Raw genomic sequence first — 21,752 nt, forward strand, 5'->3', positions numbered from 1 at the left:
TGTAAGGGGAACATTTATTATAGAGCACAAAGGACAGAAAAAATAAGTGTTGTCATCCGGTTTTATAATAAAACTACTTAACTACTCAAGAACTGTTAAATTCATTTGTAAGACTAGCTGACGTGGTGACGTCATCAAGTAAGGTGCTGTTCCAATTGCACAATGATCTAATTCTAATTATTATGTGCAAACACGATAATAGACACATATTGTTTATGTAATGATATTCACATCATATCCCTCTTACATGATCTTTTTTTTGCCTGCAGGAAACATTAATCGTTTCTCAGGACCGCAGGCGGACAGTGGCTTATTAATTAGATGTTGACATTTCTTTGAAGTTTGTCAATAGAGCTGGATTGACCAATTATTATTAATTATTATTTATTATCTGGCTTTCTTTGAATTATAAATAATGATAAATAAATTATTTTAAACTGTGTAAAATAGTAAACAATGCAAAAAAACATCACTGGTTTTATATGACTCAGGATTCTAAACAAAATAATATTGACCTAAGTATCATTAAAAACAAATGTTTAATTATGATGGTGTCTCAAAATCAAAAAAACGATAAAAAAAACAAATCAAAAAGAATAAATGGCAACACTGGGACATTTTCAGTCAAAAGCACATCTTTGCCGGTCCCCGTTGGGAGCCAAAACCTATAAAAGGTCCATGCCGGAAGGAAGCACCGCAGATCACGAAAGAGGACTTTCAGACATGCTCCAGTAAAATGAGAGTTTCTGGACATGACAGCGGCATTAGAGCTGTGATATACAGTTGTACAGTTGTGCACAATGTCCAGATGCATTTTTAGTCTTTGTGGTGAAATGATAACTTACAACACCCGTCCACGGGAGGCTTTTTTAAAGAAAAATAAATAAATAATTTAAACATGTAAAAAACAACAAGAAGATACATACACACAGTACAAGTGGACCTACACGACTGCTAGGTGTATGAGCAATGCTGCTTCTCTTGAAACCATATTAAAAACATTCAAATTGTTTTCTATTTTCAATTCTGTTTGTTGATCGTTCCACTCTGCTGCTCATGAACACTGTGCTATTGGCAACCTGTAATTTATCAGGAGACTCAAACCTTTAAACGTCTACAAAACCATGCTCATCAACCTGTCTGGCAGTGTTTGAGTAAAAAGAGAATTTCTTAGGCAAAGCGAACAATGCACCACTCCCAGTTCTTTCTATCTGAACAAACCTGATTTACAGGCAAAACGAAGGCTGAGATTAGCTGACTGACACTATTGTGAAACGTATTTAAAGAATATGGCAGTGTTTCAATGTCGGTAAACGTCACTGGTGCTTTAAATAAAGGCAGGGTACGTCATCTTCTTCAAAAATTCTGACAAAGACTGATAAATACACATCGTATAAATGAGAAAATTGACAATGCCTTATTTAGGAATCAGGAAACATTTATTGCCAAAATACTGTATGTCAAACATACAAGGAATTTGTCTTGGCGGTTGGTGCGTGACAGTAGACAGTGTAACAATAGACAACAAGGCAGCAGTGCACAAGTAATAAAATAAGGTAAAATGAAATGCTAATGCAATGGGTTAGTAGAATAAGGCTATGGATTAGTATAAAACAAGAGAATAAAGTTAGAGTTAAAAATTTAAAATATTAAAAAAGTATTAAGCATAAAGTGCACTAGCGAACAAGTAACAAAGTGACAAGTGACGACAAAGTGAAAAATGACAGTTAAAGTGACGTGCAGTATGAAGCAGAGTGAATGTTATAGTCAGTCAGTGGGGGACCGGGCTTTGTTGATGAGCCCGACTGCCGACGGGAAGAAACTGTTCGTGTGGCGGGAGGTGTTAGTCCTGATGGACCTCAACCTCCTGTCAGATGGAAGGGGCACAAACAGTTTGTGTCCGGGGTGAGAGGGGTCGGCTACGATCTTTTTGGCTTGCTTCAGAGGCCTCAGGAAGAACAACCTCTGCTGAGCCTTCTTTGTGATGGAGCTGATGTTCAGCTCCCACTTGAGGTCCTGGGTGATGATGGAGCCCAGGAAACAGAAGAGTCCACAATAGTGACGGGGGAGTCACACAGAGTAATGGGGGAAGGTGGAGCTCTGTTCCGCCCGAAATCCACAACCATCTCCACTGTCTTTAGAGCGTTGAGCTCCAGGTTGTTCTGGCTGCACCACGACACCAGATGGTCAGACTCCCACCTGTAGGCGGACTCATCCCCACCAGAGATCAGTCCAATGAGGTTGGTGTCATCCCCAAACTTCAGGAGCTTGACGGACTGGTGACTGGAGGTGCAGCTGTTGGTGTACAGGGAGAAGAGCAGAGGGGATAGAACGCAGCCTTGGGGGGAACCGGTGCTGATGGTCCGAAAGGCTGAGACATGTTTCCCCAGCTTCACGTGCTGCTTCCTGTCAGACAGGAAGTCTGTGAGTCGGGCACGTGCAGCTGGGAGAGTTTATCCTGCAGCAGAGACGGGATGATGGTGTTGAAGGCAGAGCTGAAGCCCACAAACAGGATCCTGGCGTAGGTTCCGAAATTATTGTATGCGAGCTGAATGCACTTTGCCTTTAACAAGATGATTTGTCTGAAGAGAGGTCCATTTTATTTTATTGTTACTAAGAGAAGCTTTGTACGTTGAATGACTCAAACATTGCATTATAAATAAGTTATATAAGTTAAAAAAGTTACTTGAACTTTATTGGTATGCAGTCACCAATACTCTGCTGTAATACAGTTATCCGGGCCGCTCCGTGTGTGTGGTGCACCCTCTAAATCCGTCCCCCCTACAACAGTACTACAATAAACGATCCTATTGTTACATCTTTCTTTTTCTTTTTTCAAGTTAGTCTCTTTCCCTGACTTCGATATTCTAGTGTATATATATATATATATATATATATATATATATATATATATATATATATATATATATATAATATATATATATGTATATCTAGTGCAATAACAATCTAACAACATAGACAATAACAAATCAACGTGTTCAAAACATCAGTTTTTTCACAAATGCAACAAGTGTATACAACAACACATTCCATTTCTATATATACATTTTTTCTTTCATAATCCATCCTCCAATCACTGCGAATAGTCCATCAGGTAGTGGGGCCTGACAACTTGTTGACCTGACCTGGTGACCGTCTCCCGGTTTGCTGGGCCACCTGGCACTACGGCCTCCTCAGTCACAGTTGGTGTGGGTGTGTTCTGTGTTAGTGAGCGCCGGGTGAGATTGTGTCTGAGGTGGCGACGATTACGCCTCACAACACCACCTGACTCCAACTCCACCTCATATGATCTATGGCTCACCTGTCGGACCACCTTCGCTGGTCTCCAGCCCCCGTGTGTGCCACAGGGTTGTATTCTCACATTGTCCCGTCTCTCCAGAGTGTCCATGTCTTTTGCTGCGCGGTTGTAGTACTTTTCCTGTCTCCGTCTGTTGTTTTCCAGTCCCCGTTTGTTGTGTGTTACCTCTGGCTTCAGCAGAGTGTCCTTCGTGGGAAGCAGGGTCCTGGTCCTCCTGCTCAGGAGTCTCTGTGATGCGGCCCTGGCTCGGCGTGTTGCGATGATCCAGCATGGCCAAGTACGGATCCTGTCGTGCTGCTGAAGCCTTCAGCATCAGGCGCTTGGCTGTCTTCACCGCTGACTCCGCTTTCCTGTTACTCTGCGGGTATCCTGGCAACGATGTCCTGTGTTCAAAGTCCCACTTTCGGCTGAAGTTGTCACGGTGTGGTTCACTTCCTGTCTTATTTTGTAGTTTTCTGCCACTCGTGTCCCCGGGTAACTTCACTTCCTGCCTTGTCCTGTCATCCCCTGTGATGTCTAATAGTTTCCACCTGTGACCAATCACCTGCACCTCCCTTGTGTATTTAAGCCGTGTGTCTCTTGTGTCACTTGTCGCGTCATTGTCTTTCGTCGTGGATGTGCGTGTTTCCCGTCTGCCGTTTTTCCCCTGGTTACTGTGTGTTTTTGCCTTTTGCTTTTGCCTTTTTGACAATTAAAGTCTTTTGCTTTCCAAGAAGTCTGCGTTTGAGTCCTGCCTCCTCCACGCATCCTTGACAGAAGTGCTGAAACTCTAGTGATGCATATTGGGGTCCGTTATCTGAGATAACAATGTCCGGAATCCCTTGTCGTAAAAGTGGGCCTTGAGTTTCTTGATCACTGTGTTACTCTTCGTGTCACGTAGATAATCAACCTCCCAAAAGTTTGAAAAATAGTCTACTGTTATCAGATAGTCTTTATTGTGAAAGGAGAAAAGGTCTTTCCTCCCTTGGCCCAGGGTCTGCTTGCCATGTCATGTGGGTGTAGTGTCTCTCTTTGTTGCTTTGGGTCCACTGACCTACATATGTCACATTTGGAGATAAAAGTCTTGATCTCCTCATTCATTCCAAGCCAGTATACACACTCCCTCGCTCGCCTCAGACATCCCTCTACTCCCAGGTGAGAGGAGTGGATCCTGTGAGTGATGTCCACCCTGAATGCGTCAGGTATCGCGGCTCTGTCCCCTCGGAACACTATGTCATCCTGGAAACTCATCTTGGAAGGTGTGGTAGTGCCTGATGTCACTTGGTAAGTCCTGTTTTCTCTTGGGCCACCCTGACAGTATTCTATTTGCCACACTCTAACTTTGTGTCGTCTTTTGTTGCAGCCCTGATGGCACTCAGCCTCTCTGCTGAAATGGGTAGGTAGCCAACCATGTTTAAAGTCTCTATATCTGTCTCACTCTCTCCCCTAGTGCTCTCTGGTAAGTATGCTCTGCTCAGCGTGTCTGCAAGCAACATATCCCTGCCTGGAACATAGGTCACAATAATATCATACTGCTGTAGCCTGAGTAACATTATCTGCAGTCTCTTAGGTGCACTAAGTAGGGGCTTGCTGTGTATATTCTCTAGAGGCTTGTGGTCACTCTGTACTGTGACCTCTCTACCATAAGTATACTGATGGAACTTTTCCATCCCAAACACAATGGCTAAACATTCCTTCTCTATTTGGGCATAGCCCTTTTCAGTTGGTGTGAGTGCCCTACTGCCAAATGCTACCGGTTTACCTTTCTGTGTCAGGGCGGCCCTCAGTCCTGTGTCCGATGCGTCACACTGAAGTGTCAACTCCTCTTCCTTGTTGTAGTATTGTAGGACTGGTGCTTTCGCAATTTTGTCTTTCAGCCGTTGAAACGCCCCTTCTTGGATGTCTGTCCATTCCCACATGTTCTCCTTGCGCGTGAGTTGTCTCAGAATCTCAGTCATCCGAGAGGTGATCATAGAATTTAGAAATATAGGCCTTGGCATCCCTCTGATTGCCCACACTTTCTCCGGGTCAATCCTCAGTCCATCGGCCGTGAGCAGATGACCTATGTAGGGTACCTCCTTCTGCCTAAGCTTGAATTTGTCCACGTTCAGCTTGATCTGCACTGTGCAGCAAAATGATTTTCCTTTCCACACTTCTTACATTTTCTTTCAAAAGCTGGGCATTTTTTCTTATTCCTCTCGTGTGTTCTACCACAAAAATTGCACAGTATCTCATTGTCTTCTTTCCTTCCTTCCGTCTGTTTTAGTGCATGTATCTCCTCCACTGTCTGTCCTTTCAGTGTTCTGCAATTCTCCCTAGGCAGCTCTGTAGCTCTACAGATGTGCAGGCATGTATCAAGAGTCAGCTTCTCTTCCCTGAGTAATCTCTCCCTCAGCGCTGAGCTATTTGTACCGCACACAAGCCGGTCTCTAATCAATGAATCTCTAATGTCCCCAAAATTGCAACTGCTAGCAGTCATCAATACTCTGCTGTAGTAAAGTTATCCGGACCGCTCCGCGTGTGTGGTGCACCCTCTAAATTAGTGATGTGTCGTTCGTGAACGATTCGTTCATTTTGAACGAATCCTTACAATGACTCGAGAGTAACGAGTCCTCTCATAAAAAGATTAGTTCATTTTCTCGTGGCCACGCATCGGGACTTGCATAGGCTCAGCCAAGGAAACAGAAATGATTCGTTGAATGCAGGTCACGTGGGAAATGATCCTTCTGCCAACCAAGTGGTACCAGTGCTGAGCCTATGCAGGTCACGTGAAAAATGAACGATGAACAATGAACGAATCATTGACCCGAAGGCTCGGTTGGTAGATGAACGAAACATTGACCCGAAGACACGGTCGGGAGGTGAACGATTCGTTCATTTGCCGGATTACAGATCTTTAGATCATTTTTCACGTAACCTGCATAGGCTCAGCACTGAGCCACGCTAGCATCAGGCTAACGTCCCCGTCCATCCACGCTAGCATCAAGCGAACCCTTACATACAACACATAATAACAACCTCGCTACCAGACTGTGGACTTCACCGCTTTATAACAAAGCTTTTTTGCAACGTAAATGGATCAGTACCGCCGCTGCCCATTTTTAACACAGGGGACCGGCTATGCCCCGGAGAGGTCAGTGTTGTGTGGACGGGACAGGGCTATATACTGGCCATCACACTACATAATGGGCGTTTCGTGTTGACAACGACCCATCCTGGAAAGTCCACTGAGTGCACGAACCCAAAGGTTCCGACATGCGAGCACCGCATGGAGGCCGGCTTTGGACCGGGGCAGCGGTGATTTTATCCCAGTTTGCATGTTTATTGGCGGACCTTTAATTGCAAGGTTCTGGCCGTCAGTGGTAACCAGAGCGAGCTCATTGTCAGTGAGATCAACGTGACCCGGGTCCGGCGGTACGAGCGGAGTACTCACTTGTCTGGACGGCCGGCTACAGGCTGAACTTCACGTGACCTGCATAGGCTCAGCAGCACTGGTAGCGATAAGCAGTCAGCATTCTTTCTCTGCGCTAGCAGGTTGCCATCGCCGTCTGAGCCGTCGTGTTTTCAAACGAAAATACCATCCAACCGTATTGGTTTAAAGATGATTTTTTGAGCTCAATTCCATCGTATATCTTCTTTTTTTCTTCTTTGGACGACCATTCAGCTTTTACACTGACATTCTTTTTGTAAAAGGTGAGCTGTCTCGATGGGTTTCTAGCCCAGCTAGCATTCAGCTAACTTAGCTAAGCCACCGGTTTGGTAGGAAGTTCGTCTTCGTTACGATTTAATATTGGATTCCAAGTGGTGTACTACCAACGTGAATTATCACGTTCGGTTCTAACGGACCTCGTTTGTGTTACGATGTATAGATTTACCGGTTTTACCTTTAGGAAAACCTCTATTGTTATGAACGATGAACGAATCATTGATCTATTCGGTGAGTACGAGTAGATCAATGATTCGTCTTCGATTCGGTCTTCGGATACGGATCTTAGGATCATTTTTCACGTGACCTGCGCTCAGAAGAGGAAACAGAAAGGATTTGTTTACCTCGTTCACTTTCGCGTGGCTAGGTTTAGTAAGGAATGAAATGAACGAATGACTCGAAAAAAGATTAGTTCATTTTGCTGAACAAGATTCAAAGAACCGAGTCGGTAAAATGATCATGCCATCACTACTCTAAATCCGTCCCCCCTACAACAGTACTACAATAAACAATCCTATTGTTAGTCTAGTTTAAGGATCACCATGTTAAATGTAAACATTTTTAGACCTTTTTAAGACTACACAATTAACTTTAATTTCATGATCATACTGGCCAAACTAAAATACAATGGAAAACTAGTTGGAAGGATACCCTGTAAGGTTATTTTTTACTACATCAGTACTTCCCAGCAGTTTATAGAATCATTCTTAACAGTATAATTTGAATTAACAGCCTTCCTACTAGGATGAATGGCATAAAATGGATTCAGGGATTTAACAAAGTATGAGACAAATTTAAGATTTTGCTATGATTGAAACTTGCCCATAATGAGTCACTGAGCTTCTACATTTTAGGTAGCTCACAGCATTTGCTCCAAGTCTGAAGGTTACTGAAATTCCGCAACAAAAGATTCAAATTCATCCTGATCAAATCATCAAACTGATAGAATATGTATATTTGAACAAATAACTCAAATTCATAATACAACCATGATCTAAGGTCTCAAAAAAGACAAGGAGCCACCTCCTCTTCCTCTATGGACCGTCCTTTGTTGTATAATTACCTATTAATATACTTACTTAAGATCAATCTAATTCTGATGTGTTTAACGATGTTAGTTTCTTAATTCAGTCCAGGTCATAGCTGCTATATTACAAACCATTCACCTAATGTGACATTTCATGAAACGCCTCTGTATTTAAATGGAAAAAAATCCCATTAACATGATTCACACGATGATGTTTTCCTTTTGAAAAAAAATATAGAGTCGAACAAAACCGAATGACGTAGAGATAGATTATCAACTGTCAGTGTCTTGACTCAGTATAAAAGCACACGCCCTACCTTCCTTTGTCAGGCATTACTGGCATTCTATGTGAATGTCAAAAGAAGTTCCTCCAGAATGACAAACAGTGACAAAAAAACGTGTGGTAATGGAATGAGAAGAGGCAAGATATGGATACCAGGTCATCTCAGAATTATATTGGAACTTTTTTAGAGAAGGACTCACACACATTTACAAGTACTGACAATAAGACATTAGCCGTAGACGTATTTACCTTTAGGAGCCGAGATTCATCATGATGTTTATACGGACACAGTGTTCCTCGACAACCAAAACACTACTACTAAATCACTGAGTAAGGCGTGTGGGAGTAACGGAAATACCTCCGATACTGCATAAGGGTTTGATTTGCATATCGGTGAGGAGGCAAGTCTACCCACTGATCCGATGATGTGTTGTGATATACATGCATTTTTTCTAATGGCAAGTACATGACTACACCTCTACTTTTAAACTTAGAAACAAATCGGATGAGCAAAAGTCATAGTGTAGAGGAACACAAATCGCAGTAGATCCAAATCTTGGGCTTTCCATGGTGGGCTGGTTGCTTCTGAATACAACTCTGGAAACTGAACTAAAGCAATTCTGTCAAAGCTGCAAGATGTTTTCTGACTTTGAAACGAATCCAACCTCGTGGTACGGACAAAAAACATTAGGAATAACTCATTTGAAATAGGCATTAATCATGCTGATGGTCCTGTTTTTTCTTCATGGTATTTGTTTTTAGAGCTATTGCTACTTTCGTTCTAAAAGGGATTACAACCTTGTGTTGGATTTACCGGTTGGATGATTTTATGAATATAGGGGGACTACTGGTAGTTTCTAAATAATACCACTTCTGCCTTTAAGATCCCTTAACCTGCCTTGATACATTTTCAATTAAAACATCATGAATGAAACATAACACAAGAGACAATTTCAATTCATCAAGACAAGTGTATTTTGATTGTTATAACGTATTTGAAAGAAATTGTACAAACAACCCACATTTTCATTGAATACAGTGATAGAGGAAGAAGTTGTCCGTGGATTACTTTGACATACATGCTTACCCTTACCCTTGATATAACTTCATTTAAAAGTAATTGTTCAGTTATACTCTTATACTACTGTGATAAGTTTTATTTATTTTGTTTTATTTTAAGTTTTATTTATTTTGTGAAGAAGCGAAATCATTTTATTATTAATTGTGCAAACATTTTCCGACATCCCCTGGTTTACGATTATGTTTTTTTAAATAAAGACTGAAATGAACCTGGTGCTTAAAATTGGCTTTGTCATTTCATCCGGTCCATGATACTGGACATTCCCATTCATGAACATGTTAGACAGACATACCTAATCATCTGTGCTTAATACATTCCCTTGAATGATCTTAGATCTTTGCTAAAAACAAAGGCATGTTTATTACTAGTGATGACATTTACTTATTGATAGAAATTCAAATGGAAAAATCATCACAGATGATATTGTTTGCTTTATAGTAGCCATGACAACACTATCAGGCATGATGCAGTGATGACAATGATCTTCTGGCTTACTCCACTTGGAACCGCTGAAGAGGTAACCGCTGTTGTCGTTGCCGTCACACCTACCACTGTAGGTGGTTTAGTTATAGGAGCAGCTGTTGTTGTTGCAGTTACACCTACCACTGTAGGCGCTTTAGTTATAGGAGCAGCTGTGGTTGTTGTTGCTGTTACACCTACCACTGTAGGCGCTTTAGTTATAGGAGCAGCTGTTGTTGCAGTTACACCTACCACTGTAGGTGGTTTAGCTATAGAAGCAGCTGTTGTTGGTGCTGCAGCCGTAGTTGCGGCTGCTGTAGGTGCTGCATTAAAAAAACAAACATTAGTTTGACTAACATTTGTGAAACTTTAGACATTTTTCATCATGTTCTACTCATTACTTACATGTGGTGTTCACAATGATTGAGGCGGTTTCAATGTCGAAGCCAGTAACGTTTGAAGATGCTTCAGTCAACAGTGCTTTAATCTCAATCTCTTTTTTAATCTCTTTAATCTGTTTTGAGGAACAAATGTCAAATTAAAGGAAAGCTCAATGTTGTTGACGACTGATCCTTGCCTGCAGAAGCAGAAATAAAAGATTCATTTTGCATTAGTATTAGATTACCACTATTATTTAATTGTAACAATTATAGTACTGTATCTCTCAACACAATACCTGAATGACACCACTCTAATGGACTTGTATGAAAAGAATATCCTTAAGAACATGGGATGAAGCTGCAGAAACAGAAATGAATTTGTAATTAAACGACATGGGTGTTGTTTGAAATGTTTTACTAGAAATTAGTGAACAGCAAACTATGTTTGCAACTACAGTTTTTTCTGAAACTAGGATCACATTGTTTTTGTTTGCATAGAGGGAGCCCATCATGCCTAAGTAGGGAAAGGATCCTCTTCATGTAATTCAGTAATGTGTTTCAACCACGTTCACTAGTAAATGCAAAAATTTGTTTCAAGATTTCATTTGCATTTTAATATTGAACTGTGTGTATATGTAAACAGTTTTTATCGTTTTAATTTATTACCCTAAAAGTTTTCTTCCTTCATTTTTTCGTAAGAAATTTGAATATGTAATATCTTTTAAGTATGTATACTCTCTAGTAAGTTTTCAGTCCTTAGGTTGAGGTATTGAGGGCTTTGATACAATAATTCAGTAGTTGAACCAGATTCAAAGGAGAAACTTACCTGTTCCGTGATCATTGTAGAGCGCTTTACAAAAGCTTGAGATGATGGATTCAACAAATCAGAAATAAAGTTGGATTGAAGGGATCTGAAAGTCACATATCTTGTTGTGACTCCTAAAGTTGTAGATGCGGTAGCTGCTGGTAAAGCCATGGTTGTAGGTGTTGCAATTTTAGTCTCTGCACTTATAGTTGTGGCTATTGTTGGTGATGCTGTTTTAGTCGAAACAGTTATAGTTGTGGCCCTTGTTGGTGATGCTGTTTTAGTCGCTAAAGCTATAGTGGTGTGCTGCTGTTGTTACAGCAGCACACCACTATAGCTTTAGCTTTTGCCGTTGTAGTCGCTGCAGTTGTAGTTGCGGCAGTTGTTTGTGCTGCAGTTGTAAGAGCTGCAGTTGTAGGTACAGCAGTTGTTGTTGCGGCTGTTGTTGGTGCTGCTGTCGTCGTTGGGTTTGCTGTTGTAGTCGCTGCAGTTGTAGTTGCGTCTGTTGTTTGTGCTGCTGTTGTAAGAGCTGCAGTTGTAGGTACAGCAGTTTTATTTGCGGCTGTTGTTGGTGCTGCTGTCGTCGTTGCTAAAGTTGTTGGGACTGCTTTTGTAGTCGCTGCAGTTGTAGTTGCGGCTGTTGTTGGTGCTGCTGTCGTCGTTGCTAAAAGTGTAGGGTCTGCTGTTGTAGTTGCTCCAGTTGAAGCTGCAGTTGTTGTTGGTGCTGCTGTCGTTGTTGGGTTTGCTGTTGTTGGGGGCTGTGGTTGTGGTCGCTGCAGTTGTTGTTGGTGCTGCTTTCGTTGTTGGATTCGCTGTTGTAGTGGCTGCAGTTGTAGTTGGTGCTGCTGTCGTCGTTGCTAAAGTTGTTGGGTTTGCTGTTGTACTCGCTGCAGTTATAGTTGCGGCTATTGTCTGTGCTGCCGTTGTGAGAGCTGCAGTTGTAGGTACAGCAGTTGTTGTAACGGCTGTTGTTGGTGCTGCTGTCGTCGTTGCTAAAGTTGTTGGGTTTGCTGTTGTAGTCGCTGCAGTTGTAGCTGCGGCTGTTGTTTGTGCTGTCGTAAGAACTGCAGTTGTAGGTACAGCAGTTGTTGTTGCGGCGGTTGTTGGTGCTAATGTCGTCGTTGCTGCCGTTGTAAGAGCTGCAGTTGTAGGTACAGCATTTGTTGTAACGGTTGTTGTTGGTGCTGCTGTCGTCGTTGCTAAAGTTGTTGGGGCAGCTGTTGTAGTCGCCACAGTTGTAGTTGCAGCTGTTGTTTGTGCTGTGGTTGTAAGAGCTGCAGTTGTAGGTAAATCAGTTGTTGGTGCGGCTTTTGTTGGTGCTAAAGTTGTTGGGGCTGCTGTTGTAGTTGCAGCAGCTGTTGGTGCTGCTGCCGTCGTTGCTGAAGTTATTGGGGCTGCTGTTGTAGTCGCTGCAGTTGTAGTTGCGGCTCTTGTTGGTGCTGCTGTCGTCGTTGCTAAAGTTGTTGGGGTTGCTGTTGTAGTCGCTGAAGTTGTAGTTGCGGCTGTTGTTCGTGCTGCTGTTGGTGGTGCTGCAGTTGTAGTTGCGGCTGTTGTTGGTGCTGTTGTGGTCGCTGCAGTTGTTGGTGCTGCTGTCGTTGTTTGATTCGCTGTTTTAGTGGCTGCAGTTGTGGTTGTTGGTTCTGCTGCTGTTGTTGCTAAAGTTGTTGGGGATGCTGTTGTAGTAGCTGAAGTTGTAGTTGCTGCTGTTGTTGGTGCTGTTGTGGTCGTTGCTAAAATTGTTGTGGTTGCAGTCGCTGCAGTTATAGTTGCGGCTGTTGTTTGTGCTGCTGTTGTAAGAGATGCAGTTGTAGGTACAAAAGTTGTTGCGGCTGTTGTTGGTGCTGCTGTCGTCGTTGGGTTTGCTGTTGTAGTCGCGGCTGTTGTTTGTGCTGCCGTTGTAAGAACTGCAGTTGTAGTTACAGCAGTTGTTGGTGCGGCTGTTGTTGGTGCTAATGTTGTCGCTGCTAAAGTTGTTTGTGCTGCCGTTGTAAGAACTGCAGTTGTAGGTACAGCAGTTGTTGGTGCGGCTGTTGTTGGTGCTAATGTCATCGCAGCTAAAGTTGTTGGGGCTGCTGTTGTAGTCGCTGCAGTTGTAGTTGCGGCTGTTGTTGGTTCTGCTGCTGTTGTTGCGGCTGTTGTTGGTGCTGCTGTCGTCGTTGCTAAAGTTGTTGGGGCTGCTGTTGTAGTCGCTGCAGTTTTAGTTGCGGCTGTATTGTGTGCTGCCGTTGTAAGAACTGCAGTTTTAGGTACAGCAGTTGTTGGTGCGGCGGTTGTTGGTGCTAATGTCGTCGTTGCTAAAGTTGTTGGAGCTGCTGTTGTAGTCGCTGAAGTTGTAGTTGCGGCTGTTGTTTGTGCTTCAGTTGTAGTTGCGGCTGTTGTTGGAGCTGCTGTTGTAAGAGCTGCAGTTGTAGGTAAAGCAGTTGTTGGTGCGGCTGTTGGTCCTGCTGTCGTCGTTGCTAAAGTTGTTGGGGATGCTGTTGTAGTTGCTGCAGTTGTAGTTACGGCTCTTGTTGTTGCTGCTGTTGTAGTCGCTGCAGTTGTTTGTGCTGTTGTGGTCGTTGCTAAAGTTGTAGGGGCTGTGGTTGTGGTCCCTGCAGTTGTTGGTGCTGCTGTCGTTGTTGGATTTGCTGTTGTAGTGGCTGCAGTTGTAGTTGCTGCTGTTGTTGGTTCTGCTGCTGTTGTTGCTAAAGTTGTTGGGGCTGCTGTTGTAGGTACAGCAGTTGTTGTTGCGGCTATTGTTGGTGCTGCTGTCGTCGTTGCTAAAGTTGTTGGGTTTGCTGTTGTAGTCGCTACAGTTGTAGTTGTGGCTGTTGTTTGTGCTGTCGTAAGAACTGCAGTTGTAGGTACAGCAGTTGTTGGTGCGGCTGTTGTTGGTGCTAATGTCGTCGCTGCTAAAGTTGTTGGGGCTGCTTTTGTAGTCGCTGCAGTTGTAGTTGCGGCTGTTGTTTGTGCTGCTGTTGTAAGAGCTGCAGTTGTAGGTACAGCAGTTGTTGCGGCTGTTGTTGATGCTGCTGTCGTCGCTGCTAAAGTTGTTGGGGCTGCTGTTGTAGTCGCTGCAGTTGTAGTTGCGGCTGTTGTTGGTGCTTCTGTCGTTGTCATTGCTAAAGTTGTTGGGTTTGCTGTTGTGGTCGCTGCAGTTGTAGTTGCGGCTGTTGTGTGTGCTGCCGTTGTAAGAACTGCAGTTGTAGGTACAGCAGTTGTTGGTGCGGCTGTTGTTGGTGCTAATGTCGTCGTTGCTAAAGTTGTTGGGTTTGCTGTTGTAGTCGCTGCAGTTGTAGTTGCGGCTGTTGTTTTTGCTGCTGTTGTTTGTGCTGCCGTTGTATGAGATGCAGTTGTAGGTACAGCAGTTGTTGCGGCTGTTGTTGGTGCTGCTGTCGTCGTTGGGGTTGCTGTTGTAGTCGCTGCAGTTGTAGTTGCGGCTGTTGTTTGTGCTGCTGTTGTAAGAACTGCAGTTGTAGGTACAGCAGTTGTTGGTGCGGCTGTTGTTGGTACTGCTGTCGTCGTTGCTAAAGTTGTTGGGGCGGCTGTTGTACTCACTGCAGCTGCCCTGCTTTTGTTGTTGGGTTTGTTGTTGTTGGTGTTGTAGATGTAGGTGCTGCAGTTGTAGTTCTGGCTGTTGTTGGTGCGACTGTCGTTGTTGCTAAAGTTGTTGGGGCTGCTGTTGTACTCACTGCAGCTGCAGCTGAAGTTTAAAGAAACATTGAATGAAATTTTGTCAAGAGCTTCACGTTAAACTGATTTGTTATTTTAACTATATTTTTCACTATATTTTCAGCCATTACTCAGGAACCTTAAAAAGCAATGATTAAACATCCAACAACTTACCTATTATTATCAAGAAGAACGAGGCTATCGTTCCGACATCCATCTTGTTTTCGCTGCACAACCTTAAACAATGGAGACACTTTCTCAGAGACACATCATTTCTGTAGCGGCAATCTTTAAAGTTTATTATTATTTTAGTTCCAGAGCTAATGTATTGTAGATTATGAACAAACAAACTCCTCAGAGAATTTGATTAATTTCAAATTCAGGCAGTATGATCCGGACCCTACTGTACTCAAAAGCTATTCAAATGAAGAATTCATTCTGTCCATTTCTTACTGTTACTTCTATACTGTTGTTTATTTATATTAAGTTTTCGCCACCGGAGAAAAAGGGGGGATTTGAGTTGAAAGAAAGTAAAGTGAGACAATGGCGGCACCGATTGGAAATATAGGCGACAGCCACTCTGCGATCCCCGGTGATTCCTCCCACTCCTGTCGTTACTTTTGCATCCGCTATCGCTTCAGAGCTGGACGCGGGGAGGTATCTCGGGCTGCGTCTGCCATTCTTTCAAATCGACACTCCTCCAAGAGACCCGCCCTCCTCTGATTCTGATTGGTTTGTTTCAGGTTCATGGCCAATCAAACCAACAATGGCAGCGAGTATTACCCAATATGGGGCAGAATCGGCCAAATCTTCACAGAATTTCGGTGGAAGACAACTCTGTAAATATGGGACAAACCCTGTTCCCTATTGATTCAAATCGGGACGCGCTATTTTATTCTCAAATACAGGACGATTCCGTATTTTAGGGCACGGGTGGCAGCTGAAACACTAGATCTAGCTAGAACCGTGTGGCATGCGGAGAGGGACAATATAGAAACGCCTTTTGACGGAGGGTAACATAACATTGCAAGACAGCAATAGAATAGTACTTCAATGGAAATGGCAAACAAAGATGCACAGCAGCTAAGTGCTTCAACCCAAGTGCATAAGTTGTGTACTCATTTCGGAAACAAAATCGTCGGTGGCAAGCCATTCTATTGCTGTGGGAGAACAGGTCACCAGTGTGACTTAGACTTAGACTGCAGACGTTGTGGCAAAAAGGGTCACATTGAGCGTGTATGTAAAAACAAAAAGGGACAGTCAACCAAAAATACTCAACAGAGGAAAAGTGACTTCACAAAGTACAAAAATAAACTGCACAAACTATAGCACACAGAGGGAGAACACAGTGACACCCCATGGATGCTTGTCATGGGGTTTTCGAGTCATCATTCCGCCACAACTTAGAAAGCAGGTGCTTGAAGAACTCCATTCACGGCACTGTGGCATAGAGCGAATGAAAGAGATTGCGCGCAACTACTTTTGGTGGCCAGGCTTAGACACAGCTATTAAAGACAAGGCAAAGTCATGTTCTGCATGTCAAAAGATGAGATGGCAAAAATCCTTTCAACTCTGCCTATCTCCCCGCAATCTCTTTATGGAAAACTCCCACTTTCCCCTTGACCCTCTCGTGAATGCATTTGCATGACACGGAAAAGCGCAATTCACCCTTTTTAATCACCTGAGTTTGCCTTGTTTGTACATACCTCGCCATGCTTTTACATGCACAATGCGAAACCAATATGCCTGAAGTGGGCACAAAAGCATTGGCATTAGGCCCTCAAACTATGTAACAAGAATTAATTATGAGAGAACTGGGGATGCTTTTTGCTCCTGAAAAGAGTCTCAAAGTCTGGAGTTCTACTTCAGAAGACTACAGTGAGTTTTCTGTCCCAGGTCAAGGTGCTCCTGTTCAAATGCATCCAAAATTGTGTGGAATTTGCAAGCTTCTTCTGGAGGCCACGGTCAGAGGACACTTAAAGGGTTTTTGACAGCTTGCTTCAGAGAGAAATGTGTTTCTCGACCAATCCAGCTGTCCAGATTTCTCCTCCATATCAGAAAAGTAGGAAGAAAAATATTGAATTAATTGGTCATGTGTCCCACTATGGCCGACATGACTGGACCTCTGTCTACATACTAAAAGAGGTTCAAAGAGGTTTAAAGGCTGGTGTCCTTGCCATGCAGAGACTTATTCACTATGTTCATTTTGCTAAATATGTCTGCCAGAAACATTTCTGATCAGCTCCCATTCTTATTCGGTTTGCATCCTATCCCAGACTAGCATTTTTTCTTTTTCCACTTTTTTCAACCACTGGTTCAGGACCAGCGCATTTGTTTGCAGCAGTTCTTTGTGTTCAGCTCCTGTTCAGAGGCGTTGAAACCTGCGTGTCTTGACTGGATGTAGTTGATCTTAAATAATTTAAAGACTTTTTGAAAGCATCTCAGTACAGAAAGATCTATGGCTGAGTGGTAACGCATGGAATCAGTGTGCTCGCAGCTTTAATTACACCGGTTTCTTTTCAGGTCACCGACAAATTTCTTCTTATATTCCATCTTCAATTTCTCTGGTCTTTTTTTTCATCAGTTCTTACCAACGTTAATGAGATATACATGTGTACTTCTGGTACCTCAAAAAGCAAAGTACTTTAACATGCAGTTGCAACAATTTTAGCTACTGCCCACAAGCCTCAATCAGAAATTAACTATTACTATAGAACTATTGTTAAAGGTAGGCTATAGGTGATTAAATAAACGTGATATGTATAAGCGTCATGAAATGGATTGGTGGATGAACCAGTTCAAAATGCGTTTACTGAAGTTTATTAAAGCTTTTTATTAAATGTACACATATTGGTCAATTAGCTTTCTAACGACTGTGACACGGACGTGTGGCGGAGCCAAATGCAGCACAACGGCACGGAGTGTTTGGTTAGGCTTTTATTAAACACGGCCTCACAGCAGGCGTTCGGCCACAATGAGAGGCAGAGCAGAGTTCGGTCCTCAGGATCGGGGAGGAGATGCCGGGAGACAGCTGGTGCGATCGCTGGGCCGGTCGGGGATCCGGAGCACAGGAGCCGGGCAGTCCAAGGAGCAGGCAACAGAAACCCGAGGCGCTCAGGCAGGACTCGTGGTCGGGGACAGAAGGCTGAGGTGCTCACCGGGGCGGAGACAGACGAACGGGTCGGGAACAGGCAGGGTCGAAACCGGGAGATCAGTCCAAGGTAGAGCGCTGGAGAGACTTGCATGTCGCGAAGAACAATCTGGCAATGACAGGCTGGGTGTGCAGTGCTTATGTAGCGGGGCTGATCGTGAATGCGAAGCAGGTGTGGAAGGCAGGAGAGTGACTGATTGTGGATGCGGGGCAGGTGTGGAAGATCGAGCTGGCAGGTGAGTGTGACAGACTGTAGGTTGCACTAGAACAGTCTTTCCTGCAGGTCTATTAGAGTTGACTGAAGCGTCACAAAAAAAGGATATGTAGTCCATCGGAATACACAATCCCCTTCTGCAACAAATCCCCCCTTTTAGTGTATATGGACGAATCTTATCATAGTATTACTTATGGATCGTTGAATGTAGTCACCCAAAATTAGATATAAGATGCAAAAGTCCCCCTCTCTTCTTCCTTTCTATATTTAAAAATATTTCAGTGTATAATTCTGTCCAGTTAACATCTGTGACATTGCAAACCTTTCTCCTCCTGTGACTCTCAACCTCTGTGAAGGCTTTTATATGGAAACGGAAAAGAGGTTGATGATGTAATTCATTGATTATGTCTTGCGATGAAGAGAAAGCAATTCTGAATGGTAGGTGACAAACTTTTAGTCCTTTGTATCAAAATTACAACCCACTCCTTTCTTTTGTCCTGTTCTTTTGTCCTTTGGCTGTGCATTCCAGATACATAATGTTGAAAAAAGTTCCACCAGTTTGACCACGGAAAAAAGACATAATGGAGCAAGAATAAACAGAAGAATAAAAACACATGAAATTATAATGAAAAAATATAGTATATTATTATGGAAATTATAAAAATGTGAATAAAGCTAAAAGTATGAATATTTATATCAGCAAATAATTCGAAATTCTCCCACACTACTCCACTCCTCCGCTCTCTTCACTGGCTACCAGTGGCCGCCCGCATCCAGTTCAAAACATTGGTGCTCACGTACCATGCTGTGAATGGATCGGGTCCAGCTTACATCCAGGACATGGTCAAACCCTACATCCCAACCCGCACTCTCCGCTCTGCATCTGCAAAACTACTCGTCCCTCCCTCACTGAGAGCAAAACACTCGACTAGGTCTCGACTCTTCGCTGTCCTTGCGCCGAAATGGTGGAACGAGCTCTCTGAAGACATCAGGACCGCAGAGAGCCTTCACATCTTCCGCCGCAAACTAAAGACACACCTCTTCAGACCCTACCTCGACTAAAGACTAACAAATTGTAGCACTTAATTGTACTTGTAACGTCACTCATCTATAGCAAATTGTAAATTGGCTTATATGAGGAAATTGCACTTTCTTGTTTCTTGTTCTCCTGAGTTTGTACCCTATGGTTGAATGCACTTATTGTACGTCGCTTTGGATAAAAGCGTCAGCTAAATGAAATGTAATGTAATGTAAAATAAGAAATTATTTATTCATATTGGCAATATTTATATGTTCCAGTCTTAAATCACTATTTTTAATGAGTTAATAAAACTCCAGAAAAAATGATTGAGCTTGCGCCTCCAGGTCACATCTGTAGTATTACAAACCTTACGTGACTTTTCAATAAACGCCTCCATTATTGGATTGAAGGCTTATGACATGATTAGAAATTCTATATTTTGAAAACAAACCCAAAAATGAACCACACCCAGTGTCAGGATACAGAATATCAGCTGTCAGTCTCTTAAAAGGTGATTTATTACCAGGCTGCAACCTGCAGTCTTAAAAGTAAAGGGAATGCAGAACTGGCTTAACATGAATTCTTTCTATTATTAGACATCTGTATCTAGTGAGATGAAAGGTCAAACAGGGTGTGCCCTTTTGGTTTGGCGTAAAGGTTTTTCCAGGGAACAAAGCTGCAATTGGTAAGTTAAATCTGGCTTTTTGACATGTTAAAATAAAAATATATCTAAACGTATTGCTGGGGCTGCTGTATTAAATATATTTGGGAAGGCAATTTATAACAGACAAGGTAAAACCCAACATGAAATGTGAATTTCGGTCACTTAGGACACATGTGCAAAGTTTTTGAGCATTGCAAGCCACTAAACAACAGGCTTCCATTTTCATGGTGAGGGATGCATTGGCACGACCACAGTGTTTTAAAAGAACTTGAATGAATGCAGATTTCACAATCTGTTAAAGGATGCAATGTGGACATAAGTTATAATGGCCGGCTAACTGTTGTTAAAGTTACGTGTACTAATGTATAAATTCACACTCATGTGAAATGTATTCATGAATTTCACCTAAATGTAATAATAAAATTTGATAACCTTGAATCAATCGTCAGTAATGATAACCATAAAATGTGGCAGTTATTGGATCGACCTTGGACCGAAATGTATTTTTCACAATTTTGCATTTTTGCAATTGTAGGTTTGGCAGTCATAGGTACCAGTTGTCGTAGGTGCTGCAGTTGTAGAAGCGACGGGTGATGGCACAGCAGCTTTTAGTTTCTATTGTTGTGTATTCAACAGTCTTATGTTTGTACAGTATACGTATGTATATGTGTGTATATATGTGGCAAAGGGTTCATGCCAAGGACAATTATAATATAGTATTTGTCCCCTCATGATAAACTCTATCTTGATCCATATAGATTTTATTTTAAACTAAACTACTGTGATACAAATGTAAAAACGTTAAATTAAATACAACTCCTTCATGTTACAAGATACTGTAAAAGACCTTTATTATTGTGACCTTCTGACAAAATACAGCAATCATAACTGAACTGAATAATATTCGATTAATATGACGCTTTTCAGCTTTTTCCACTTTTCAAATGATCCTGCACAATATTTGGAAAATTACCAGCAATTGTGGCAAGAGTGGCTGTCATTTATCTGACTTCATTTCCCTTCCCTACAGCAAAGAAACAGTCAAGTTTTCAGAATGTGGTCCATTTTGTAACATCTCACTCAAGTAGTTTTTTTACCATTCTGTCTTCGCGCTATTTTCCTTAAGAGCTTATACAGGCTAAAGGTGATGAACTATACATATTATATATTATATTTAACCAGAAAAATACTTCACAGAGTGAGGAGACCTCTAAATAATCTGTGGAACTAAAATGTCTGAGCAGAGGATCAAATCCCTTTTTAAACAGGTGTGCGTCAAACAGAAATCTTTGGTTATACAGTTGTATTGTTACAGTTCCATTCCATTCAACTCCTTAAATCCTAATGACATGTGTCATAGGTTCAACTTTTTTCAGAATTGTTATGACACCTTTACAAGGTGCCGAAATAATAAGACGCACGCGATCATCATTCAATCTGTCAGTTTCTTGGCTGAGTGTAATGGCATACTCCCTTATTGTCGTTTGAAACTCTGTCATGTGACTGTCTCAATGTCTAAGGAAGTTTCACCAGGGAGTTATGAAACAACTAATGAATTGGTTATATATTTATTGTTAAATGGTAATGGATTGGAAAGAATTAATAAAAAATAATTAAGCAAGCATAATGAATTGCTCTTCTGAGTTTGTATCCCTATGGTTGAATGCACTTATTGTAAGTTGCTTTGGATACAAGCGTCAGCTAAATGACATGTAATGTAATGAATGGAAACTGTGATAATTACAGTGATGTGGTGTCCATAAACCTTAACAATAATCTTAATTATGTTCAATGTCAGTTTATTTAATACCGCACACAATGTACAATTAATACTATGTAATAAGTAAGCGTTAACTTCTCAGGAGGTTTTGTGACCTTTGTGTCCTCAGTATGAAAAGGTTTCAGCTTACTCAATTTCTTGGAACTGTGTCATGGCATACTCCCTTCATTCATCCTGTCAAACAGGTTCCATGTGCATGCCAGCTGCGCAAGTGTTGAAATAAATTCTACCC

General features: G+C 42.2%; 2 protein-coding genes across 2 annotated transcripts in view; both read right to left on the reverse strand.

Annotated features, from left to right (window-relative positions):
* Positions 1-5,256, reverse strand: part of LOC120822148 (uncharacterized) — a 35,858-nt gene extending 30,602 nt beyond the window's left edge. The window contains exons 1-2 of the mRNA XM_040181569.2: positions 5,061-5,256; positions 3,485-3,688 (exon numbers count right to left, since the gene is read on the reverse strand). Coding sequence (XP_040037503.2) covers positions 3,485-3,688; positions 5,061-5,256 — 400 coding nt within the window. The remainder of the gene's footprint in view (positions 1-3,484; positions 3,689-5,060) is intronic.
* Positions 5,257-10,369: 5,113 nt separating this feature from the next.
* Positions 10,370-16,404, reverse strand: LOC144410435 (uncharacterized). Its single transcript, XM_078107452.1, has 5 exons — positions 16,397-16,404; positions 12,696-12,826; positions 11,061-12,568; positions 10,531-10,592; positions 10,370-10,431 (listed from the first exon to the last, which is right to left on the reverse strand). Exons 1-3 carry the CDS (start codon positions 16,402-16,404, stop codon positions 11,592-11,594), a joined length of 1,116 nt encoding a protein of 371 aa, XP_077963578.1. The 3' UTR covers positions 10,370-10,431; positions 10,531-10,592; positions 11,061-11,591.
* Positions 16,405-21,752: the final 5,348 nt, after the last annotated feature.

Source organism: Gasterosteus aculeatus, chromosome 7 (assembly GCF_964276395.1).
Source record: "Gasterosteus aculeatus chromosome 7, fGasAcu3.hap1.1, whole genome shotgun sequence".
Lineage (NCBI taxonomy): Eukaryota > Metazoa > Chordata > Actinopteri > Perciformes > Gasterosteidae > Gasterosteus > Gasterosteus aculeatus.

Bases quoted from the DNA above. Each gene is read 5' to 3' on its own strand.
- LOC144410435 (XM_078107452.1), bottom strand. The intron at 12,569-12,695 runs GCAACAACAGCA...CTACAACTGCAG, and splicing joins CAGCATCCCCAACAACTTTA to CACCACCAACAGCAGCACGA.